This window comes from Kogia breviceps, chromosome 5 (genome assembly GCF_026419965.1).
Source record: "Kogia breviceps isolate mKogBre1 chromosome 5, mKogBre1 haplotype 1, whole genome shotgun sequence".
Taxonomy (NCBI): Eukaryota; Metazoa; Chordata; class Mammalia; order Artiodactyla; family Physeteridae; genus Kogia; species Kogia breviceps.
Genome location: NC_081314.1, coordinates 28,672,483 through 28,700,474, shown reverse-complemented (window position 1 = coordinate 28,700,474; position 27,992 = coordinate 28,672,483). Strand labels below are relative to the sequence as shown.

The 27,992-nt window shown below is 35.7% G+C and overlaps 1 protein-coding gene across 4 annotated transcripts in view; it reads right to left on the bottom strand.

Annotated features, from left to right (window-relative positions):
• Positions 1-27,992, bottom strand: part of PIK3R4 (phosphoinositide-3-kinase regulatory subunit 4) — a 71,905-nt gene that overhangs the window by 32,742 nt on the left and 11,171 nt on the right. For all 4 annotated transcript variants that reach the window (XR_010840637.1, XM_059065466.2, XM_067033806.1 and 1 more), the window contains 6 exons: positions 27,380-27,962; positions 23,078-23,212; positions 21,255-21,476; positions 16,392-16,565; positions 8,450-8,595; positions 5,796-5,999 (listed from right to left, as the gene is read on the bottom strand). Coding sequence is in view for 3 of the 4 variants with exons in the window: in XM_059065466.2 (XP_058921449.1) it covers positions 5,796-5,999; positions 8,450-8,595; positions 16,392-16,565; positions 21,255-21,476; positions 23,078-23,212; positions 27,380-27,962 (1,464 nt within the window). In the remaining variant the exon portion in view is untranslated. The remainder of the gene's footprint in view (positions 1-5,795; positions 6,000-8,449; positions 8,596-16,391; positions 16,566-21,254; positions 21,477-23,077; positions 23,213-27,379; positions 27,963-27,992) is intronic.

Genomic DNA, 27,992 nt, shown 5'->3' with positions numbered 1-27,992 from the left:
CCTCGATATAAAATCCCTCTAAAACTGGAGTTTAAGGTAATAGTCACAATCTGCTAGCACAAGAGGACACAAACTCTAGAAAGTCAGAAAGCTAAGAAATTCCTTGTTTCTTAAAATAACATTAAAGTAGTGATACAATAATTATAAGGGATCCTTGACTGAATATTTTCCAATATTAACCTGAAATTCATTTACTTACACTTCCCCTAAAATTTTCCTAGACAATCTTACAGCTGTGGTAAGAGTTCTACTCTTTTTTTAGTCTATGTTTCAGCTCACAAGGAGGCTCTGCTTTAGTCCACACAAGGGAAGGCCATCATAAGGCCATAATGAAGGCTGAAGTGGAGAGATATCCCAACCATGGAGGAGCTCTGAACATATTTTGCAGAGCAAAAGCAGCCAGACACAAAAGTCACATATCGTACGATCCCATTTACGTGAAATATCCAAAACAGGCAAATTCATAGAAACACAAAGTAGATTTACTGGTTGCCAGAGGGAGAAGCAAATGCAGAAATGACAACTAACCGGAATGGGGTTTCTTTTTAGGCTGATGAAAATGCTCTGGAATTAGACAGTGGTGATGGTTTCACAACTTTGTGAATACACTAAAAACCACTGAATTGTACACTTTAAAAGAGTGAATTTTATTGAGTGTGAATTATATCTCAATAAAAAATGTTAGACGTACACCATCAAAAAAAGAAAAAACCCTGACAATTACAAGAAAGGAAAACTGAAGGACAAGTCATTCACGAGTCTAAATTTTAAAATATTTTTAAAAAAATAAGTATCAGCAAACAAAATTCAGACTGCATAAAAACATCTTGCATAATATTTATATTACTTTATATTATTTAAATTGAGTTTATATTTATTATTTTTATGTATTTTACAATAAAAATGTATTTAAATATAAATATAATATGCTTAAGTTGTGATTAGTCCAAAAATCTAGGTATAAAAGGTTGATATGACATAGGAAAATCAGTATAGTCAACCACATTAACAGAATATAAAAGAAAAACCATGCAATGATCTCAATTGATAAAGAAAAGACATTTGATAAAATATAAAATTCTTCCATAATAATCCTCTTAGCAAACCAGGAACAGAAGAGAATTTCCTTAATCTAATAAAAAGATTGTACCAAAAAAACTATTAACAAACATCACACTAAACAGTATAATGTTGAGAATTTTCCCACTGAGATGAGAAACAAGACAAGAATGCCCACTATCACAAATTCCATTTACACTACACTGAAGATTCTCCTCATTTAAATAAGGCAAGGAAAACAAAAGGATTCACACAGGGGAAAAATGGTAATATTGTTACTACTATTCACACATGGTAGGACTGTGAATGTACAAACTCAAAAGAAGCACATAAGCAAGTTATTAGAATTGCTAAGTCAGACAAGGTTGCTGAATACAAGATCAGTAAACAAATTTTTTTCTATATACCAGCTTCAAAAACAATTTTTTAATATACCAATTATAATAGCATTAAAAGTCAAATACCCAAAATATTTATAATAAAAGATGCATAAAGCTTTACAAAGTAAACCATAAAACATTATTGTGATAAATTAAAGATCTAATTAAATGAAGACACATACCATGTTCATGGACTGGAAGACTCACTGTCAAGATCTGACTCTCTCCTATAGGTTCCAATGCAATCTCAATCAACATACCAACAATTTTTTTATTAAAGTGACAAGATGAAATATTTGGAAAATGTATATGGAAATGAAAAGGACAAAGGACAGCCAAGACAATCTTGAAAAAGCAAAACAAGCTGGGAGATTCTGCTCTAACCAGAGGTTAATAAGCCCAGCAAAGTGCAATACTAATGTGAGTCCATTAACATGCCCTCAGACTTCTGCTTCCGGCCATGATGTATAACAGGGACAAGATTTACCTTCCCATTTTAAACAACTTTAAAACCAGAGAAAAAAATATGAAACAACACTTTCAGACACTGGAAAACAGGAAGCACATGGCTGTGATTCCCCAAAATAAAGGTGAGTCCTATGACTGTCCCAGCTTACTCTGTGAAGAGTTTCCAGGCCATGGAACTCAAATAGGATTCAATAAAGCCACGTTCAAGAGACAAATCAGAGTTCCAGGAAGCCAAAAGGCTAAATGTGTGGGGCAGAGACCTGGAGGAGAGGGATGTGGCACAGAGCAAGAGCTATGGTCAGGGCTCCTCCAGCCTTCCACTGAGTGCTGAACTACATGTGTGTCAACAGAATCACCTGGGACCAGAGAAAGGCAACCAGAAAGCAGTAAGCCAAACAATCCCAGAGCTCACACAGGGCTGGGGATCACTCATGTTCCTAAGAGCCAGAGGTGAGAGACCTCACCAGACAGAGCATCATGTCCTCACAAGTCCTTAGGAGTCAAGCTAAATTGGCCACTGACCCAAGGTTGCTCTGGATCTGTCCTGACAAAGCTAAATAACAAGGCTTAACAGGATCAAACCAATTCCAAGTAACTTTAACTGCAAAACAAATCCCACACTATACAGCCATCCCCAGGACCCCTGTGGATAACAAAATACACAGATGCTCAAGTCCCTTAAATAAAATGGCAGTGTAGTATTTGCATGGAACCTACACACATCCTCCTGTATACTTTAAATCATCTCTAGATTACTTATAATACCTAAAACAATGTAAATGCTATGTAAACAGTCGTAAATACAACTATGTAAATAGTTACCAGCAAGAGGCAAATTCAAGTTCTGCTTTTTGGAACTTTCTGGAGTTCGGGGTTTTTTTTTTAATATTTTCAATCCACAGTTGGTTGAATTCATGGATGTGGAACACATGGATACAGAGGACCAACTGTATAAAGGGATTCAGCACCCAACAGCATAAAAGTCACAATCAACAGAGAATGAAAAATGGATGGCCAGGAGTCAGAGGTTAGAGGAAAACTTACATTTTATTATATATACATTTTATTATACTTAGATTTTATTATGTTATCTTCTTATATACCTTTTTAATTTTACACCTTATGTCTACACTACCCAGTCAAAAAAAATTTTAATTAAAAATATTTAAAAGTTTAAAATGTAAAGTATTTGTCATTTTTTAAAGTAAGGAGTGAAATCATTTTGTACTCTGTATTAGTGTCTGATTTATTAAAATAAGAAAAAAAAATCAGGGAGCTCTCACAGATGAGATCAATCTAAAACAGCCCTGCCATTTGTCATCTCCAGATGGTAAGTCCTATTGAAAATCTGGAGTATAGGCAGATTCCAACTCCCACATGTTCCAAAACTGTTCTTTAAGTCTATTATCTGGTGCTCTGAACATACCACAGAAACAATGCTAGGCTGCTCTGGAAAGGCCTATTTTACTCACACTGTATCTCAAGCGTCCTCAAGTGGTCCTACACAAAAGAGCACCACAGACCCCCAAGTAAAAAAAATTCTGCAGGAGGTTTCAGAATTCCCAAATGCAGAGGCTAAAAACATGTCTCTTCCCTCTGTATCCCTGACTTTAGGAAAAGGATTCAATTCCTACCTCCAAAGCGCCCCCTGGCTCCAAGCCTCTTCTAGTAATCCCAAGAAACTCGGTAGTGCAGGGACCAAAAAGAAGGAAAGGCAGAGAAAGGGCTCGCAAAGGGCTGGAAGAGCTGAGCTGCCCAAGGACTTCTTCCTAAGTCCACATAAAACTCAAGCAAGCCTTTCAGCTTTAGCTCCTTGTCCTCTGTTTATTCTGAGAGGCAAGATGGCACAGTGGGGTGTGTGTGGAGTAAAGACAGGTTCCGGTTCCAATGTTAGCTTTGAAACTTACTGAACTGTGTGCACACAGGAAGTTAACTATGCTCACTGAGCCTCGGTGTTCTTATCTAATAAAATGGTGCTAACTATTGTTCAAGCTTATTTCAAGGACAGTCACACAATATAGAAGGTATAGACTCACTGTATGTCCTCAAACAACGGAAGCCAGTGTTGTGCTGTTACTTCTGAGGACCTCAGACACTCTGGCCTCCTGTTCCTTCCACCAGCAGTAACTACACCTTGATAAAGAGTATTCTTGCCCCTGAGGAGTCTCCTAAGATTATTATTCACAGAGACAACATAAAACAGGGGATTCCATATTCTCCTTTTCCACTCATACAAATGAGAGATGAATGAATACATCAAGCACTGACACGCAGAGGAATACAAGTCAGTGGGTTTAGTGATTTCATCATGGCACCGGTGATGGGGGCTGGCACCGAGGGAGCAGCAATGGTGGGAGGGTTTGGGAGAAGAGCAGTAGGAAGCAGGAAGTCGAAAGGCTATAGAAATTGCTCCTTCCCTCTCCCTCCTTTTACCCATGGCAATGGAAAACTGACACCCGTGGCAAGGTGAAAAACAAGTATTAGGAACTGCGGTAGCTCCCTGAAGTAACTAATGACTTACAAAGAAGAGAAAACTTCAGTACAGAAGCTTTCAACTTAATATACAGGATTTGCAGGAGAGAGAGAAATACAAAGAATCGCACCATCCGAGCTCAAAGAAACATCTAAATTGGGGTGGTTTTTACTGCATGTTGAAATCTTGTTAAGGATTACTTACTCAGGAGAAACAACTGAAAAATGTGATTCAATACCCAATTTTCCATAAACTGGAAAATACATCTAATGTACAAGCCAATGTTAAAAGAAAACTCAAAGAAAAAGCTCTCTGGCAATTCTAGTCACATCAAAGGGAAGTCCTCTAAAATATAGGAAATAGAACCACTGTCCTAGAAGGGACATTCAGAGGCAGCTCTAGTTTTCACATAAACTTAGACCTAAAAGAACCAAGACGGTTATTGACCAGCCCCCCACAGAAGCCTATTCCAACATTCAATCACCCAAACCAATGTCTGAGCATCAAACAGCACTGTACTTTCAGTGACAAGTACAATACATGAAAGGATTTACAGCCCAAAGCTGACCGATTCTCTCTCTGCGACAGAAGTATTTTCTCATCTTCTTTTCTCTTAGACAAGACAATGACTGATACTCTTCTCTTAACCAAGACGTCCTGCAGACTTAAAGACAGTCAGGTGTCCCTCAGTATTCACTTTAAGGCTCATAGAACATTTATTCAGAAACCACAGCCTTCATTTCTAACCAGTTTCACTTCTACCTTGTTTTCTCCAGGATCCACACATCCCTCCTAAAACAGGATGCTGAATCTAGATTTAATATTTCTAAAGAGGACTTACTAATGCCAAGCATAATAAAAAGATTACTTCCTAGTTCTAATGAGATTTGTTAAAAGGATCCAAATTCACAGAATTTTAAGATACAGCAGTAAACTTCTGGTTTATTCAATCTAAGATGCATTATAAACTCCAGTTATTTTAGCTGTTTGCACGTAGTGAAGACTCTCTAAATTTGAATTGAAATAAACCAGGATTTTTCTGCATTGCATCTGTGTTTTGTAATGTTCCTTTTAACTGAATTTAATTATATTTTTGATGAAATATGAAATGCAATCAAGGATATTCCTTAAATCTAAGCTTATACCTACTCTTTCCCTCATTTACATAGCCAGTAATCACAAAAAAACTTACTAGGTCTCCCATGATTCCTTATTTAGCTCAACCCAATGCCTTATCATCATCATAATATATCTTAGATACCAAAGCAAATGCATATTTGCCAGATTTATTTACTCATTTGTTATGATACAACTTAATCAAAATATTTTTAAATATTTTTAAGAGTGACACGGATACCTCAATGTTTTTATAAAATTTGCATTTAAATGTTAAGATTTCAGAAAGGTGATACAACCTGTGACAGCAATTTCTTCAGAAGTTGTGCTATGGCAGGGTCCTCAGGTGGAGGGCAGTCAGGAAGAGACCCATTTCGTTTCTTCTGACGCATGTGAAGATGTCTGAACAAGCTAGTAATATCTTTAGACCTCAAAGCATAATCAAATATAGAACGACTTACTGGCTCTTTTAAAACACTGAGTAGAACAAGTTTTCTTTCAATCTATATTAGAAAAATAAAAAGAATCAGCCAAAGATACAACATAGAGTACATCTGTTTTCAAATTCAATAAATACATAACCTGTGTAAAGTTAACATAGATATTCACTTTCTAAGAAAATGGGAGATATCAATATCTGCAATTTTTGCTTAGAAGAAAAAAGAATACCAGTGACCTTTACAGAGCTACAGTATTTCTTCATTCATTGTTAGCATCTGAGTATACATCTGTGTCCATCATACTTGAATACTACTAATAAATACTCAGACTAGAAAAGTTTAGATCCCAAGTTTTCTAGATCCCAAAATGTCAGATGACTTCCTAGATCTAAAAAGTACCTGCAGTTCACAGGTCAAGCAGCCAAAAGTACTGATCCAGAGAAGATGCTCAACAGCAACAGGGCCACCCTTCAGTCATCAGGTTTTCTCAATAGCTTCAACCACTTGTAAAAAACATTACTCTCTCCACAGAGTTCATAAAATCCCTCCTTTTTTAATCCCCAACAATACTCTCCTTGCCAATGCACTTAGAATAAAAAGGGTGAGCATTACTAAACAGTAACCAAGAGGACTTTCTTTAGCTATATTTAACTACCTAGTAAGTTGGCCAGTAGAAACCAGCATAAAAAGGTATCTTTTGTCTAATCCAAACTGTAGAAAGGTAAAAATTATGAAGCATATAGATAATCAGTCTCTCAACTCCTGATCCTGGCCTTTCAAAATATAAAACAACGATAAAAGCAAAAAGTAATAATAATAATAATTTCTGAGAAAACAAAGAGAATGGTGATTTCTACAAACCACTTATATATCAGATTTATTTTAGTAAGCCACAACTAAAAGTTATTACAAACACATGCAATTTTCAATCCCAGAAACACTTTCTCTTTCATTCATTGTGAGTTTAAGAGCCAAACTTCTAAATACAATAAGCAGTCAAAGTAGCAGGAATCTCCAGACCTGATTTCCAAGGAAGTCTTAATAAACTTCAAAAAGGGGGGACATATTTTCTAGCAATATTATCCATCTTTCATGGATATATAAATTTTTCTTGGGATAAAAATTTTTAAATCTACAAACTCTATGAAATAGAGGATGATAATTTCCCAAACTGGATTAATCTATTATGAAAAGTAAGGATTGAAGGCAGTCAAAGCCACTTGTTTGCAAAGGATATCCAAGGCCATTTTCTCCAACCACAGGGAAGGCGCACTGGGGCTTATACAAGTAAGAGAAAACTAGAGAGGAATGGGAATTTGCAAAAGAAAAATAGAGTTTTAGTAAAAAAAATAGGACACTTTAGGACATTTTAACAGCCAGAATCATCTCTCAACACTCCATTCAATTTAAGTATCTATTTTGATAGTTGGCTGTCCAGCAAAATGAAGGGTATAAACATTGACAAACTGGTAAATAACTGCCTTGTACAAACCAAAGACCCAAAGTTTATCATCAAGTGCTACACTGCTTGGTAAGCAGGGGGAGGGAGGGAGCAAGAGAGGTGGGGTAGTCATTAGATTAAAAAAACAACAGAACCAGTTAGTGCTCCAAAAATAAACTTTTGAAAAATCCTTTTTCAAAGAAATGAAACTGAGTTATTTATAATGAGGTGGATGGACCTGGAGTCTGTCATACAGAGTGAAGTAAGTCAGAAGGAGAAAAACAAATACCGTATGCTAACACATATATATGGACTCTAAGGGGAAAAAATGTCATGAAGAGATTAGCGGTAGGACGGGAATAAAACACAGACTTACTCGAGCATGGACTTGAGGATATGGGGAGGGGGAAGGGTGGGCTGAGACGAAGTGAGAGAGTGGCAGGGACATATACACACTATCAAATGTAAATTAGATAGCTAGTGGGAAGCTGCTGCATAGCAAAGGGAGATCACCTCTGTGCTTTGTGACCACCTAGAGGGGTGGGATAGGGAGGGTGGGAGAGAGGGTGATGCAAGAGGGAAGAGATATGGGAACATATGTATATGTATAACTGATTCCGTTTGTTGTAAAGGAAAAACTAACACACTATTGTAAAACAATTATACTCCAATAAAGATGTTAAAAAAAAAAAAAAATCCTTTTTCAAATTTATTATAAATGTGGAGTTGGACTGAAATCAGTTATACTTTTATAACAAAAGCAGGTCCATTAATATACGTTTCTGCTATATTTCACTTAATAGCAGACGCTTTACAACACTGCACAAAAGGAAAAAGGATGAACTACTGAGTGTTGCGTTACATACAACATGATGTACACGTAAGTCTCTTGAACTTCTCTCACTTTCCATAGTGTTCGTTCCATTAACATTAACTAGCTTGAAAGGAATGGGAAAATGCTGTAGCCCAATTTAAATTTTTAAAATTTTAAATAAAAATAGGACTCTCTAAACCTTTCTTTAAAGGGGCACAGTTTGGAGGGAAGATTGATTCCAAGTTGGAACATGCATACCTGTATTATTGGTTGAGTAATATATGGGTCAAGGTAAGGCATCAGTTTGCAGTAGACATCAGCTGTGCTTATTTGGTGAGCTACCACTGTGATAAATCCCACAGCACCATAGCGTATCCATAGATTGGGATGACACAGAAAGGGAGCTAAGAGGGAAAAAAAGGTATGGATTAAACGATGTTCATAAACAGTCTCACACTATCAAGATAAACAAATTTTCACCTTATAACACAATTGATAAAGAGATTATACCAAATGTTACTATCAGGTTGCCTTCATATATTCAATTATCCTGGGACTTAAACTGAACCAAGTGAACATATTGCTATTATAATATTTCCTACCATAAATATCAGCAATACCATAGAAGAGTTAAAAATAGCTACCTCTTTTCTTGGGATTTAAACTGTTATATTTTTAGTCAGGGCTGAAGATCAGTGGGCATATACTCATTTACAAGACTGGGTTAAAAACTATTGGAGAGAGACATAAAAAGTCCCAATAGTATATAGCAAACTATTACTCCCCCACCCAATACCTCCACAATGTCCAAGGACATACCATTTACCACATAAAGGACAAAGAAACTGAGTTGTTTCTCCTCCAAGCCACAGCTTAAATTAAGGGAATGATTTCGCCTGACTTTCTTTTTAATGCAAATATTTGATGACATCAAATACAGTACTCATAAATTCATTCACAAGGCATTATGAATGGAAACTAAAAGCCAGAAAACATATGATGCCCATTCTTAAAGTTTAAGATATAAGAAAATTAAATGAATATCTTTTCACACCTTTTATTTTAACTATTTTCTGTACTACACCTAAAGTCAATGATTCAACTAAGTGAAGTAAGATTTAGAATAAAATTCAAACATCCAAACTAACCTGATTTAGAATAAAATTCAAATTTCTAAAAGCAAAAAAAAAGTATTTGTTCTGAGGATATAAAAGCATCAGCATTTAGAGAATACTAATTTCATAAGAAATTCAGGCTAATAGAGAAATAAAAATATTATCACATAATGTCAACATCATGGTGGAGTGAGATGCTCCCTTTGTGTCTCCCCTTTAATCTACAACCAGTAAAACATCCACTACTCAACAAAGGTGCCTCTGCCCAACACACCAGATGCAGGAGAATTCTACTTATCTGTACATCTAGAGGTGGGTGGACTGGAACAAACAGAGGAGGTAGAACCAGGAGAACAGCACAGGTGGTGACTGTAGTCCTGGACCTCTGACCATGGCAGCTGAGCCTGCAGCCCCAGAGAACATGGTAGCAGCAAGGGAGGTGTACACACAACTCTGCCCTTCCCCCACAGCAGCAGCCACAGGTAACTGGGCAGGAACAGCAGTGGGGCCTGGAACCCCATCCCTCCAGCCACAGAGGCACCCACAACTCTGGCCCCCCACACCTCCACCCACAGCTGCAAAGCCCTCAAACCTTACAATACCAGACACAGCAGAGATGCCCATGCAATCCCAGCTCCACCCCATCCTCCCCCTCACCCTGTGACAGTGGAGCCTGGGACTCAAGAGGATCCTGGAAGTAGCAGGAGAGCTCACTATCCTGGTGTCCCAGGTAATGACGCCAGCAACACTGGCAGCAGCAAGGCACCAACAACACCAGAGGCACAAGAAGCAATAATGAGGTCACAGGGCGACACCTCTAACAGAGGCAGTGGAGGGTGGAAACTGTAGACTCTCAAATATAACCAGAGGTATCTCAGGTAAAAGAAATTAAAAACCTGTGCTGTCGGGCCACTTAATGGAAAACAGAGAAAGACCTCTAACTTCCAACCTGTTGAATCATTAGCATCAAGTAGAAAGGTTTTTTACTACTTCAAAGACACAGGAAGAGGAACAACTCATCAAGCACCATGAAGAACCACAGTAACACTGTACCACAAAATGGAAATGAAAATTCTCCAGAAACTAAAGTCAAAGAATATTGAGATCTGACAGAGAATTCCAAATAGCTGTCATGAAGAAACTCAACGAGCTACAAGAAAACTCACAGAGACAGTTCAATGAGCTCAGGAATAAAACTAATGAACAGAAGGTACACTTTACGAAAGAGACTAAAACTCAAAAAAAGAACCAAACAGAAATCTGAAGCTGAAGAACTCAATAAACGAGTTGGATAATGCAATTAGAAAGCACTGGAAATAGAGCAGACCATATGGAAGAGAGAATTAGTGAGCTCAAAGATAGAAAACTAAAAATCTAAAAGTAGAAGAAGAAAGAGAAATAAGATATTTAAAAACTGAGGAAATTCTACAAGAGCTATCAGACTCCTTTAGGAAGGACAAAATTAGGCTAATAGGTACCCCAGGAGAAGAGAAGGAGAAGGAAACAGTTTATTTAAAGAAATAATAGCTGAGAACTTCCCCAGCCTGGGGAAGGAACCAGATATACAAGTCCATGGAGCTAAGAGAACACCTAATTACCTCAATGCAAAAAGACCTTCTCCAAGACATATTATACTAAAATTGTCAAAAATCAAGGACAAAGAAAGAATTTTAAAGGTAACCTACAAAGGAACCCCACTCAGGCTACCAGCAGATTTCTCAGCAGAAACTCTACAGGCAGGAGGGAATGGAATGACATTCTCAAAACACTGAAAGATAAAAACTGTCACCTAAGAATACTCTAGCCAGCAAAGTTATCATTCACATATGAAGGAGAAATAGTTTCCCAGACAAACAAAAGCTGAGGGAGTTCATCAACACTAGACCTGCCATCTACCAGAAACAGAAAGACAGAAGTACACAGAACTCTGAGTAAGGTGATAAATAGACACTCAGAAAATAGCAACTCTTTATGAGAACAGGTTTTTAAACACTTTATTATAGCATAATAAAGGAGCTTAAAGGGGGGAGGAAAGCAGAAAAAATAACTATAGCTACTTCAATTTGGTAACAAACTCACAACATAAAAAGGGATCATTTGAGACAACAAAAAGACAAAGAGGGAAGTGGAAAAGGACAGAATCCACAGAGGTAAATGAAGATGCCATCAGTAGAAAAAGGATTATTTTACCTATGCAATGTTTCATACAAACCTCATGGTAACCACAAAACGTAAATCTAGAGCAGAGACAGGAAACATTAAAAAAAATGAGGAAATTGAGAAAAATATCACAGAAAACCAGCAAACCAAAATGGCAAACAGAAACACAAGGAAAAAGAAACAATGAAGATATAGAGCAACCAGAAAACGAAAGATTAAATGGCAGTACGAAGTCCTCATCTATCAATAATCACCCTAAATTTAAATTGACTGACTTCACCAATCAAAAGACACAGAGTGGCCAGATGGATTAAAAACAAGACCCAACTATATGCTGCCTCCAGGAGACTCACCTCAGCTCTGCAGACAGACACAGGATCAAAGTGAAGGGATGGAAGATGACACTGCAAATTACAGCCTAAAGAGAGGGAATGTAGCCAAACTCATATCAACTAAAATAGACTTCAAGCCAAAAAAAGGTAACAAAAGACAAAGATGGACAGTATATAAAGATAAACAGGACAATTCACTATAAAGACGTAACAGTGATTAATATACATATATACACCTAACATAGGCGCACCAAAGTATACAAAACAATTATTAACAGACCTAAAGGGAGAAACTGACAGCAACACAGGAACAGTAAGGGCTTTAACACCCCACTTACATCAATGGGTAAACCATCATCCAGATAGAAATAAACGCACACAAGTGGACAACAAAAGAGCACAGAACATACAATGGAGAAAGGAAAGTCTCTTAAATGGTGTTGGGAAAACTGGACAACTACATGCAAAAAAGTGAAAATAGACTACTGTCTCTCACCATACACAAAAATTAACTCAAAATGGATTAAAGACCTGAAAGCACACAACCACTAAAAGAAAACATAAGCAGCATGCTCTCTGACGTCAGTCTTAGCAAAAATCTTTCTAGCTATGTCTCCTCGGGCAAGAGAAACAAAAGCAAAAATAAATAAATGAGACTATACCAAACTAAAAAGCTTCTGCACAGCAAAAGGAACCATCAACAAAATAAACAGACAGCCTACTGAGTGGGAAAAGATATATGCAAGTCATATATCTGATAAGGGGTTAATGTCCAATATATATAAAGAACTCATACAACTCAACAACAAAAAAACAAACAACCTAAACAAAAAATGGGCAGAGGAGCTGAACAAACATCTTTCCGAAGAAGACATACAGTTGGCTGGCAGACACATGAAAAGGTGTTCACCATCACTAATTATAAGGGAAATGCAAATCAAAACTACAATAAGCCATCACCTCTCATCTGTCAGAATGGCTTTTATCAAAAAGATTAGAAATAGTAAGTGTTGGAAAGGATGTGTAGAAAAGGAAACCTCATATACTGTGGGAATGTAAATTGGTGCAGCCACTATGGAAAACAGAGTGGAAATTCCTCGAAACATTTAGAACTACCATAAGATCCAGCTATTTTGGGGTATTTATCCAAAGAATAAGAAAATACTAATTCAAAAAGATATATGCACCCCTATGTTCATCACAGCTTTATTTACAATAGCCAAGATATAGGAGCAACCTAAGTGCCCATCAATGGATGAAGATGTGGTATAAATATGCAATGGAATATTACTCAGCCATAAAAAAAAGGTGAAATCTTGCCATTTGCAACAACGTGGATGGACCTGGAGCGTATTATGCTAAGTTAAATGTGTCAGACTGAGAAAGAAAAATACCATATGATTTCACTCATATGTGGAATATAAAAAAACAAACAAAGAAAGTAAAATAAATGAACTAAACCAAACAAAAACAAGCATATAGATACAGAGGACAGAGTAATAGTTACCAGATGGGGAGAGGCAGGGAAGAGGGCAAAATGGGTAAAGGGGATCAACTGAATGATGATGGACAGAAACTAAATTTTTGGTAGTAAGCACACTGTAGTGTGTACAGAAGTAGAAATATAATGTTGTACACATGAAACTTAAATGATGTTATAAACCAATGTTACCTCAATAAAAGGTAAATTTAAAAAATAAGAAATGATAAAAAATACTATTTCATGCTAATATTACTTATATAAATAGGGGAAGAGAAGAAAATTGTTCAAGATATCTGTCTCCAAAGTTCTCCCATTTCCAATTCTTCTAACTGCACATGAAGGTGATTTTGATTATTTCATAAACACCCTGCAGCCTCTGAGACGGCCAACAAAGGAGGGCTGGTAGTTTCCCTCTCACAACAGAGAAAATGAGGACTGGAAAAACATTGAAAAACCTCCAAAAAAATAAATAAACTCAAGATGACCTGGCGGAGTTAGGCACTAGAGGAGGCTGAATTAGTGGTCCCAATTCTTTGTGTTATCTGTTATACAGTCACTCTTGCCTGGTGCTCATGGTGTACAAAGGGTACTTCTCTGTCCCTCCCTCTTGTCTCAGTCACAGTACCTGCTCTAGCCAATGGAATGTCATAACCTGGGTGGTTGCTGTCCCTCCAACCTGGGCCCCAGAATGAGACAGATAAACCACAATCACCACAGGCGTCAGGGAGATGCCAAGGCCTAAAGCAGAGCCGCCGACCGAGCTTGCAGATGCATGCTGAGAACTTGACCGAAGGATTTACTGGGATTTTGTGGTTGATTGTTGTACGGCATTATTATATCAGTCAGTAGCTAACTGATACAAAGAACCTCCAAGACTCCAAATACAAGAAACCAGAATCGAGGATTTCCTATAGAACATCCAATACATTTCCAATTATCTGGGGACAAGCAGACGGAAAGGTGAGTTTTCATAATGTCTAAGTGGGAAGAGTGTAGTTTTTAATCATGATAATCACTACCACCACAATTCCCTTTAAGAATCACTACAACAGGCTAACCATGCATAAAGGCAGAACAGAGAGATGCGTACAGTTTATCACTTGTTTTAATTAAGTAGGTGTTTCTAAGTTATTTAAAACTTTCTTCTTTTAAATAGTTCAAAATGCCAACAAATGACTATTTGCTTGATTTTTCTCAGCAAGGGCTTTTTTTCTCCCCATAACTAGTACCAAATTCAGTTCCAGTTCTAAGGGAGCATCACACCCCAAAAGTTGTAGCACATTGGGTTTATTCTATACCTAAAGATAATAATTTATTTTGATACTAAACTTAAGATACATGAGGACCCCATACGTTCATCCTATGACCAATGACTAAAACCCATAGGACTCAGAAAAATTTCTGCAAAATTTGACAGGAGGGGTAAAAAACCATCTTTTATCATAATTTTTGCTTAAAAATTGATGGACATCCATTTTGCAGATAAATAAAATGCTAATTATATGCCATATTAAATCTCAAAAATAATTTCCAAATAATTAGGCAACAGAAGGAATGTATTATGTGAAATTAGAATATACAAGTACATATTTATATACAAAGGATTTTCATTAGAATGAAGAAGATCAAAGTCGAAAGCAAGAAAAACTCGATCCTTAGGAGGTAATGCCACTTTCACAGGAGAAAAAAAGAAAACACTGATGTGAGAATTCACACAATGAGAATGAGCAGGAAAATATTCCAGGCAGCAAGATATGCGTGTTAAGATGATACATTTTCTCTTTAATATTATTATGAAAAGGGGTGCTTTCTACATCTGCCTTACACTACACAGGATGAGAAATTCAAAAAACATTCTAACATCTTTTATTATATTAATAATTTTTGTTTCCCAACCTATTAGCTCTTTTAAAAATTAGGAAGAAAACAGATGACTCCCTCAAGGTTTAGCACTCTACAGCTTACACAAAAAATCAAAAGCATTTCAGTGTAAAAGAGATTTTTATCATGATTATGTTGCCAATACTCAAAACTTTTCTATTAAATTTGTCATTATTTTTAACATAATCATCAAAAAAGTTCAAACCAAATTAGTGTTACAAACTAAAAGAATGATTACAAATATTAAGAGTTCAAAATAAGAAACCTACATATACTCAGATTTCCACAAAATTTTTCTTTTAAAAAGCTACATTCATGCCTAAAAACTTCCAGGCATTTTATACCTCTCTAATCTAACCATCGAATTTCAACTATCAAAATAAAAACTCCTTTGTCTATTTTCTCTGAGGATTGCCTCAAGAAAAACCTATTAACCAAATCTAACTAATTTTGGCTTTCTATAAATTTTCTTGGCAAAGCATTCAGCAGCAATAAAGTATTTTATCTAAAAAGGCAATTTCCTAAGATTTCATGTCTTCTCAGTACAAAGCCAACTTGCAATCATATCAATACATTGGTTACTTTCTTAAAATGAATTATTAAGAAGACTAAGAGCTTCTAATATTTTTAATTTTAAAATGTGTCACATGTACCTGTTTGCTCTTATTCTGAATTTTAAGTTGATGGACCTAGATAACTGATATAAAGGTCAAGGAATTAATTCCTTTCATTGGTTAATAAAATTACTAACAGTAGTAACGTCAATAATACAAACGCTTAACTGGTGATAGTGCAATGACAGAAGTCAGACAATCCCCCACATCCAGTTTCAACTTGATTAATGGTCAAGCGTCCAAAAACATAAGCTGACTCTTCAGAGCAGTTAAAGACTTAATCCACATTGTGTTTAAAAAGAAAAAATAAATCTTCATTTTTCAAGGATCATCAAGACTTAAGTTAACTACAGATTAAAACAAAGGTGTATTTCCCAACCTGGGCTGGAGGGCCAGTGCTCCTGTGTGTGTGCCTATGTGTCGCTCACATACATACAAGCATGCAGGCATAAGCATGCACATGGGTGTGCACACAGAGACACACACACAACAGGGACAATGAAGCTGAAAAATCTCACTCTAGACTGCCTAGAAACTTTACAATGCCCTATCAGTTGTTATTTCTCTTACCACGCCCTAATTTTCCCATCCTAATTTTGAGAAACAAAAACTTACCAATATCACTGGCAAATTCATAGACATGGGGTTTTTGCAGCAGCCCTAGCTGGCACATACAGGTAAGGGCATTAAGAGCTTTCACAATAACAAATTCCTCAGCATCACTAAGACCTTGTTGCAGCAGGGGTTTGAGAATTGAGGAGCTTTGCCAGCCTACATAGGCGGCAACACCTGAAAAAGAGAAGCAATATTACATGATTGTTTTATTCCTGAAAGTACAAATGCCGTTAAGTAAAACAATAAAATTAATCAAAAGTCAAATATATTGAGCAACAATCCAGGCAGGGACACTGCATTTCCTACCCAGCATAATAGATGAAAAAGACCCACACCAACGCAAATCTGCAAGAAATTCTGCAACACCAAGGGAAAAAAAGATCCTATGAGCTTACAGAAAGAAAAATACAGATTCCCTAAAAAGAAAGTAGAATCAGACTGGCATCAGATGATCTTCAGCAGCAATGTAGGCTAGAACACAACAGGGCAAGACCTTCAAGGTTATGGAAGAAATTTTATATCCAAACTGTCAATAAAATAAGAAAACAAAAATAAGTCATTTTGAGACATGCCAGGACTATATGTGTTTACCTCCCATGCAAACATTTCAAAAAAGTTCTTAGGGATGTACTCCAGAAAAATAAAGAAAATGTAGAATGTACAAAATGGTAGATATAACCCAGGAATTCAATGGGGAAAAAGGATAACAGCTAGTAAAGAGCTAGAAATTAATCAGCCCCAATTAGACCTAAAGGTCAATAAACTTCGAAACTGTTATCAAGAAGAAAAATGCAACAGACTACAAGCAATAGATAAAACTGGTAAGAAAGAAGCTAGATAATATAAAGTGAGGAAGGTATATTATTTTTCTCTCTAAAAGGAAAACAAAAAACTCTGAAACTCCATGACAAACAAAAAAGTTGTTTAAGAAAGTCACAGTGTAAAAATGAAATAAATTAAAATGTGCATTTAGTAGTTTGCAGACGATAGAAAAAAGAATCCACTAACCTTGATGCTATAAACATTCTCATCAAGTGATAAAGGAGTTATGGCATTAGAATTGTGGTGAAGCAGTTATAAATATAGTGCACTACTTGGCTCTGAAGTCAATAAAAGTTACACATTCTTAATCATGTAAATTGTTTTGAATTTTCAGAATCAGTCTATACAAGCACAAAAGACTTTATTACAATTACATAACAGAATGTAAATATTATCAACTATGAAAATGCAATTGTTTAGTTGAACTGTCAATTAACAATTAGCTGAATTATCAACCAACAAAAGAATTAGAATGGAAGAAAAACGAAAAGGAGGAAGGGAGGAAGGCAGGCACTAAATTCCCTGTAGTCCAAGTCAGAAGTAGACCAATAAGAAACAGGTTGAATTATTTAAAGTTATAAAAACAACAAACTAAAGATCTACATCTCAAAACAGAGGCGAAGGGGGATTGGGGTATGATATGAGTGAGTTAAATCTTCATGTGGCATAGAAAAAAGTCAAGAGATAAAGTGTAAAGTTGATAATCCTAAAAAGAGTAATATGAAAATACTATTTAGAGACATGGCAATAATCACCTGAAGACATCAAACCAAAACCACAAACCAGAGTAGGTGCCTCTGGAAAGTGCAACTATTGCCTTTCATACTTACTTCATATATTTTGAGCGATCTGCAAAAGCATATTTCCACTGTATTGAGAAATAATTTTAGAATTTTTTTCTGTAATAAAAGAAAAAATGCTGTCTAAAATTCCAGTGGATTATATTTTAAAACTTTACAAACTGAAATGTATAATGAGCTAAAATAGCTCAAAATATTTTGGAAAAGAAGATTGACATCTGGGGAGCTTATTCTACCAGATACTTAAGTTGGTTATAAATATATAATAATTAAAATATAATATAGCTATAAAAAGAGTATAATACTGAGTACAGAAGTAAAAAAAATCGATGGAATAGGATATCTAGAAAAGTAACCCTAAAAGATATATGCATGCAACAGTTGATAACAGAAGCTTCACAAGTCAATGGAAAATAAATGAAATGCTTAGTAAATAGTGTTAGGAAAATTGGTTATATTTCTGAGAAAAATTTAGATTTCACCTCATACCACAGCCCAAAATAAAGATCAATTAAACAGTTCATATTTTCATGTGAAAAAATAAAGCATTAAAACAAAGCAAAACAAAACAAACATGTGCCCAACAGATTATTAACCTAATTCTGAAATGGGAAAATATTTACGCACAAAAGTTAAAAAAAAAAAAAATCACAAAGGAAAAGATCAAATAAATTGACAACACTAAAATTATTTTAAAAGACATAAAAAATAAGTCATTTGAGAAAAGTGCCATAGAAAAGATTAAAAGTTATTGTTTTTAATGTATATATAAAAGGCTCAGAAAAAAATCAATAAGAAAAGCATAACACCATCAAAAAGGGGCCAAAATAATAAATTAAAAATTCAAAGAGTAAGAAACATGAATGAGTAATCAACATGAGAAAATTTTTTCACCTTCACTGATAAGCAAATATACACTAAAACAAGTCATTGCTTTAAGCTACCAACAGGCAAAGGTTGACTGAAGCCTATTCCACACTGGAAGGCTGTGCAGTACTATCAAACAATGCTGTTCATAGTAGTAAATGATATAATCTTTTTGAAAAGCTTATAAAATGTGTCAAGTTTTAAAAACATGTTCATATTATTTAACTCAGTAATTAAAATTTCAGACTTCTAGCCTGAGAAAATAATCAGGCAAAAAATGATTATGTGCATAATATATGGTTGACAAAAGTTAAAACAATTTAAATATTCAAAAGAAGAGTCATATAAATTTTGATAAAACTGTATAATGAAACATTTCTATCTATTAAATTACAGTTTCAAAGAATTTTTAATGACATGAGAAAATGCTTAGAATATACATATGTTCCTAGAAAAAGGTTTAAAAAATAACAAGACTAAGAAGTAATATAATACATACATAGCACTTATATGCCAGGCACTATTACATATGTTAATTCATTTTATCTTTGCAACAACCAGTGAGTTAGGTAATATTATTATTCCCATTTTACAGATAGGGAAACTAAGACACACAAAAGATTAAACGATTTCCCCTAGAACCACAACCAGTAGGTGACAAAGGCAGAACTTGAACCCAGAAGTCTGTCACCAAGAGTGCCTGCTCTTAGCCAGCACATGACAGTGCCTCACAGATGGCAGAACGGGACGATGGGTGGAAGGAGAAGGCGAGGATGACCCACAGGAAGAAGAAAACAAAACATTAACAGAGGCTGTACATGGGCTAGAGGATTGGAGAGGATTTGTTTTCTTCACTAATTTTCCAATTTTTCTACAGCAAGTACATATTACTTTTATAAACAAACAAAATATCAATGAAAATTATTTTTAAATGAAAAAAGAACTAATATAAAGGCCATTTTTCAAAATACACATGAATTAACCAATAGATGAAGTTCCAAGAACCACCTTTTCCCAAGAAAAGAAATAAAAATAAGATTATTTGAAAGAACAGAGCATGAAAGACAGAAAGGTGTGAGAAGTAAAGCATACTGTATTTAGGAACTGAGTTAGATGGAGTCCAAGATGGAAGGCTGACATGAATGAATAAACTAATGCAAAAATTTAAAACAAACTAGAGATGTCTGAAAAGAGAAGGTACAGTAATCTCCAGTTATAACAAATCAAGAACAGCAATTTCAAGGCTTTTCAAAAGTATAAAGTACCTTTTTCTCCAAAACATTACACAATATTTGCAAAAATAGGAATACTGTTGCTATATGAGTTTCTTTCCTTTTTTTATTTTTTAGGAAAAACATCCAACAGCAAACCTTTTAGCAGTTACTTTCCCAGATTACTGGAAATCAAAATCTAAACTCTATTACAGCCTTCTGCTACTACATGAGAAAGTTTGGATACCTGCAAAGCTTTTCAGTGTTCAGAACAGTCTTTAAATCTTTTGAGTTAATAGACAAGCTTTATAATCATGTGTAAAAGATATAAAAAGGGTTAGTGGGTAATTTTAATAACATGGCTTTAGCATATAACATTTCATAAATGACCAAAGCTAAAATTGAAAAGGTCAGTACAATCAGGTGGAAAATGATCAGTTATTACTCCAAAAAGAAAAATATTAAATCTTGTGTCAAACATGACAATCTACCAAAATAAAGTCCATTCTTTCTAATTTTGAATCTAAATGCAATAGGAGTTATATGCAGATAAAATACAAGATGTCTCTCTTCTTCAGATAAATCTGAAAATTAAGAATTGCAACATTTTGAAAAAACAGTAGGAAAAAAGCTGATTAATTTTCCACAAATTTTCAGTTTACAAAAAGCAAAGCCTATAAGCTTTAATTCTTTCTAATTAGATTTTCAATCATAATTATATTTTGTTATTTTCTGATTGTATAAGTGATGCATGTTTACTACAGAAAATTTGACAAATATGAGATAATCATTGTTCACATTTTAGTATATTCAGCCTTGTTAATAAACATATGACTTGTTATTGTTACCTTTACACAACTGGGTTCAGTCATTTTAATAATATTTCATGGTACTTTCCCAGGTAATTAAATTTTCTTTTAAAACATAATTTTTAATGAACACATGGTATCCCTTTATAAGGGTATATCAGTTTTATTAACCAATCCTTGATAAGCTAAGATACTTCCATCAATCAAAAGCAGCATGAAGACTGAAATACCAGGAACTCATTTCATTACTAATAAAATTGGTAGTACTGTTACCTTTCAGACTGCATGAAAGTATCTGTTTGAGAAGATAATTCAAATCTTAAAGATAAATTTAAAAGCAAACAAAAAACATACCAACTATACTATCAAAAAAAGCTCCACGCAGATGCCAATCATTTTTATCATTCAGGAAAGTGATCATGTGGGACAATAAAACATCATTGGCTTTCTGACGTCCAAAGAATACACACAGCCGTGTTATTCCATTTTCCATTAAGGTTTGCTTCACGATATTTTCAGGGTCACTTAGCAAAGTGACAACTTTCTGCTGGACCATTTCATGTAAGGCTTGGAGCTCTAAAATAAATTTTTTAAAAAAAGGAAAAATACAATCAATTTTCTTTTCTCCAAACATATAGACCCAGTCTTTCTCACTCCTTGGAGAAAACAATGATTACAGAAGCCACCAGAGAAAGTCTATAATTACTAAGTTTTTCCACTACTCAAAGCTCTGAAGGATAGTTGGGAAAATGAAATATAGATTGAAAAACATCCTAATAAGCAGATGCCACAGGCATGGTTATTATCTCACTAGTTAATTTATAAGGCTCAAAGAAAAACTATGGGAAAGCACCAGAGGGAGATCATACTGCCCCAATAAGATCAACTTAATCAAGGACTTGAAATTACTGGACTGCTTCAGGATATAATCTGATGGTACAGGGCAATCCTTTGAGAAAGCATTTTTAAAGGTCGGTTAATTATATTTTAGAAAGCCAGAAAATACATTGCAAGTCCTGACAAGGCATTACATGATCTAGCCACTGCCTTCTTCTCTGACCTTATCACCTACCTACCCTCCCCTTTACATTTATTTATTTACTTAGTTGTTTGTCTTTTCCTTAAACAATCTCAAGACCAGGGATCTTTTCTGTCTTATTTACCACTATATCCCTAGTGCTTACAGCAAGCACATGAATTGCCTGATGCAAAGCTTATGTTTAACAATTATCTGCCAACTAAATGAATGAGGGCAGCCATTGTCAAGGGAAAAGGCAGTCTGAAAGGCACAATTCTATGTTCACATTAAGAAAAACTTCAGATTAACTCCCCAAAAGTTTTAATGCAGAGCTTTATTATTTAAAAGGTCCAATTACATGGTTATAGGATGTAGGGCAGTATTATTTTCTAAGTAATTCCATGAAAAAAAGTGAGGATTTCCTGATACATCCTTCTATAAGTTTAAAATTATTCCAGTGTCTTCAACTCCAAATAATATTTGCTGCATAAAATGATCCATTCTAACAAGTAACTGAGATACTAAAGTTGTCTACAGCATAAAAATCTGAAAAGTAGACTTCTCTAGTTTTTCTGAACTAGAAACATCTTGAAATAGATCTAAGTACATTATTTGACTTCTAAATCCTTAACATAATAAACATTCATTAAAAGCCTGTTAAAAGCTGTGTGGATGTAGAGAAACTTGAGGCAGGGACTCTGACCTCACAGAATTTACCATCACATTGTTCCTTTACAGTAAAAGGTGTGGGGTTTGACACATAAATCATAGGTAGTATGAAAGAAACAGTTTATGACTGAGGACACTCAAAATATACTCACATAAGGAGAAAAGGTTTAGATTCTTTGGCTATGGTGTTTCCAATGTTTTTTTCTTTTATCCTGTAAGAATTATATAATTCAGCTAGCTTTGCTGTTGACACAAACCAATTCTGGCTGAAAAACTACTGAGCTTAGAATCTGTGGTGACAAGTTGGTCATTTTCTGGCTAGATAACAATGTACAAGAGTAAAAGAGAACAGTCAGACAGCAGAATCCTTCCCTTTATAAATCTAGTATTCTTTTATTTTACATTAAAATTATAAGTGAGAGTTTGCTGCAAGTTCACATCAGCAATTCATTCTAAATAACAGAAAATCTGGAAGAGAAAATCATACTACCTGTGTCATAATTTCCACTGGGATGTGTAACTTCATCTATTTCTTCACTATTTGGGTCATTTTCCATACTGAGATTTTTCAACTGTACTAATTCCAGGAATCTCAAAGCTGTTTCTGCCAGCAGAGCTATGTTTTCTATAAAAGGGAGAAAATTCATAATAATTATAATCATAAATGTGTGTAATACTTATAACTTTTCTTCCCTAAGTCTTAATACATATAAATAATAAGACTAAAGAAAAGCAGGACTTTTCAATTTAGCACTTAACCTAATCAGACTTTTAGTAACTAATCTCATAATCTACAACTATACCCAAACTACCTGTTTTAATAATAAATCAGAAGCTTCTTTAAAAAATACAGAAATGGGGCTTCCCTGGTGGCACAGTGGTTGAGTCCACCTGCCGATGCAGGGGACACGGGTTCGTGCCCCGGTCCGGGAAGATCCCACATGCCGCGGAGCGGCTAGTCCCGTGAGCCATGGCTGCTGAGCCTGCGCGGCTGGAGCCTGTGCTCCGCAACGGGAGAGGCCACAACAGTGAGAGGTCCCCGTACAAAAAACAAAAACAAAAACAAACAAACAAAAAAAACCAGAAATGTACAACATGATAACTATAGTTAACATTGCTGTATGGTATATATGAAAAGTTACTGGAGTAAATCCTAAGAGTTCTCATCACAAGGAAAAAAAAATTTTTTATTATTATCTATGTGAGATGATGGATGCTAGCTAAACTTACTGCAGTAATCATTTCACAATATATTTAAGTCAAACCATTATGCTCTACACCTTAAAATTATACAGTGATGTATGTCAGTTATATCTCAGTAAAACTGGAAAAAAATACCAAATAGCCCAAAATATAGCACTCAAAACATCTGAGGCAAAAAAAGCTGAATCCTTCCACGAAGACCTACCTTTAAACAGTTTCTTATCAGGTAAGAGATATGCAGTAGGCTAACAGAGAAACATATTTTCACATTAAAATCACAGATTGAGGTGGCCTTTGGAATCACACAGACCCTGGCTCAAACGTTGACCATGGGGGCTTCCCTGGTGGCGCAGTGGTTAAGAGTCCTATGCAGGGGACACGGGTTCGAGCCCTGGTCCAGGAAGATCCCACATGCCGCGGAGCAACTAAGCCCGTGTGCCACAACTACTGAGCCTGCTCTAGAGCCCTCGAGCCACAGCTACTGAGCCTGCGTGCCACAACTACTGAAGCCCATGCGCCTAGAGACCATGCTCCGCAACAAGAGAAGCCACCACAATAAGAAGCCCATGTACTACAACGATGAGTAGTCCCCACTCGCCGCAACTAGAGAAAGTCCGCGCGCAGCAACAGAGACCCAATGCAGCCAAATATTAATTAATTAATTAATTTTAAAAAAGAAAAAACTTTGACCTTGGCACTTCCTAGCTGGCTGCTTGACCAATCTGAGTCTCAGTTTCCTCATATATAACTGAGTCACATCCACCTCAAAGAACCATTACCAAAGTGCATCAACCCTTACTGGACTGCTTTACAAGTGATACTTTGAGGTTCTTAGTGAACCAAAGTGTGAGACTGTTTGTCACACTCCTGCAGTGGTCTGTATCGTCTCCTTTCTCTCTGATCATCTATTAAGACTATTTATACTCCTCACCACTATGAAAGTATCTACTTCTGAGTTCTGCTATCACACATGCTGTTAACTATATCTGCTCTTTGCTTATACTTTCCTCTTCCTTCCATTTTTATTTATTCCTGTGCCTCTATCCTTCTCCTCCCACTTCCACACTTCCTAATATATGACCATACCCGCAAAGACTGCACTCTTCCTTCTCAGCAGTGAGTAGCACTGAACATAAACTACCTTATTTTATTGATTCTAAGACTCACTTTTTCTTCACTTTTTAACATCTCTGAAATTGAGATGCATCCCACAATAACTGACATTTCTGAGTCTATTGAATACAGTGATTCCCTTCATCCTAGAGTCCCACGCCCCACTGCTGCGAGGTTCAACACTGCTCTGAGTAGAACAAAAATTTACCTCTAAATAAGCAAGTTATTAATACCCTACAGTGCCTGCTCACCCTAAAGATGGGGGACTTCTACACCATCCCCTGATGGTTCTAGATGAATATCCCCAATTTAGTGAAAATATCTTTATTAGGAAAAATCTCTTACTTTCCTGGGCACCTCTCAAGTCTGAGCAGATCTATGTTTATCTCCCCATTTAAGTTCATAAACTACAACACACTTGTCAGTTCACTTTACACAAGAAACAAATCTAGACCAGCATCTCTGAGTTTAAAAACAATGCTATAAAAGAAAATTTTTAATTGATTTTTAAACTTTCATAATTACTGACATGTGTGGTTTAATTACACTTAACCATACAAGTTCAAAGAGACTTTAGATTCTATCTAAAAAGGCAGCTTTATCATGCACTAAGCCATGGTTCACCATGGCTGGGTGGCATGGGGCACTGCAAGGTCCTGGCACTGACCCTGGGTTACCATGGACTCTTACCACTAAGACCCAGCATACCTGGGTAAAATAAAAGCAGGTTGCTTCAAAATCAAGGTCTAGACCAGCAGCTCTGAGAACTGAGAAAGAACTAGTCCAGATACACTTTGGTCATGTCCCTTAGCCTCTCCCATACCCAATTCCTCAGCTGGGATATGAAGGTACTATAACATCTACTGCTCAAGGTTGTTCCAAGTGTCAGTTTCAAGAGATACACAGATCTTAAAATCTTAGAATCTAGAACCTATTTTAGAATCTCTATATCTTTTGCAACTAACCCTTGCAACCCTGAGCAGTATATACAAAGCAGATTTTTCAATAAACAGTAGCTATTGTTTTTATGCTGTTTCTGCTAGAAATTGAATGTAAGTATGTTAATATGGTACCTACACATCAGAACCTTACCTACTTACCACAACTGAGAAAAGACCAAGATATACTCGGCCAAAAGTAGGTCATAATAGTCTAAAAAATACAGCTTGTTTTTTAAAAATCACAAGCTTTTCTTTCATTTCATTTTATGCAGTTCAATTACAGTTGATCCTTGAACAACACTCGAATTTTTTTTCAAGAGTACACACTACAGTATAACACAATCCACGGTTGGTTGAACCCACAGATGTGGAACCATGGATAGAGGGCTAACTATAAATTATATGGGGATTTTCAACTGTGTGGAGGGTCAGCGTCCCTAATCTCCACGTTGTTCAAGGGTCAACTGTATTTCTATTTATCAAGTGAATTGTAAACATGCTTTGTTCCAAATGATAAACTTGCATATGTCTTAAAGAAATCCTGAATTTTCTAAGCCTAAAATTTACACCTATAAAGCTATGGAAATCAGAAACCATAAATAAATAGGCAGATGGATAAATATTTTTTAAAATACGTATTTTTTAAAAAGCCAACAACCACCAATCACTTTGTGGATATGCCTAGCCATAAAGACAGAGTCCAAAGACCATTTTTCACATTCTGTTAAAATAATGACAATTAAATCATAAAATAATGAATAAGCAAGTATCTTTCAAAAAAAGAGACAATATCATCACCATACATGTTATGTACTACTTACAAAGACTTTAGCATTCCTGATTTCCATCAGATTACATTTTAAAAATAAACGATGAAATTATGTAAATGTTTCAATGACATTTTCCATGAAGAAATAAGCATTTGAAATTAATTTGGGGAGCTAAAAATATGAATCTGTATCACTTATTTTATGAAAATTACAAATAAAACAGGTAAGTTTGTTATATAACACACTCACCTCATCACAAAGAAGCCACACTTCTTAAGCATCATAGTAACTGAAAGGACCTTAAAATTCAGTAATTTAACAAACAGGCTAGGTCCTATCAACACCAAATTACCCAGCAAAATTAATCTTTTTCAACAGCAATAGACTGTTATATCCTAATACTGATATTCAAACAAACGTATTTGTTCAGAGAAACTTTATAAAGGCCTAAAGACACTAGATCAGGAGCACATACTTGTGAACATTAGTCTTACTCCAAATTAAATATAATACTCCCAGTAAAATCATAAGATTCTGGTATTATATATTTTTCACTTAATAATTCTGATAACCTCAAAAATAAGGGTACACACAAAGCTTGAGTTCCAGGAACAGATCGGCTATAAATATTATTAAAATGTACACAAATAGTTCAAGGACCAAAGTTCACTATTGGAATTCCCAAAGATATCAGAGAAACAAGAGGTATTAGAGTCACTAACTTCAAAAATATGAGTGGTTATTACTTGGACAATAAGCTCTTACCAGCATAGGCTAGTCTAACAATAGTAGCATCATCCTGGGCTAAGTGGGCTATGCCTGGCAGAATATATTCCGGGTAGATGTTAACATCATTGCGAGGAACCTCTTTGACAAGAGCAAGAACTTTGGTCAACGTCCTCAAGGCTTCAGCCCTCACTCTAGGAACAGAGTCACTGCTGAAATGCAAAAGATAGGGAGTAATACGATCCAAAAGAATTTCTACACTTAGTCTTGGGGCCAAATGAAGAATAAGTTCCAGAGCAGCAAGCTTGGAATCACAATATTTAAGGGTCTGTAGGCAGGACGTTATAACTGACACCAAGATAACCAGCCCATTTTCCTTAGGCTCTCCTTCTGCTTTCTCTGGCAGATCATGTCCACAGAGATTGTGGATAATGTTGCCCAAATCCTTCCTTATAACCAGAATACGCTCATCTGCAGAAAGAAATGTTTCCTTGGCAAACTGGGCCATGTAGGGCTGAAGGAAAGTGTAAAATATTTCAGGAAAGGCATTGCCACGCTGCTGCTTTAAGTAATCTTCTGCCTCTAAACGTTTATCTGGTTCCCGGTGAATCATCTGAGTTACCTATACCAAGGCAAGAAAGGGAGTAAAAAA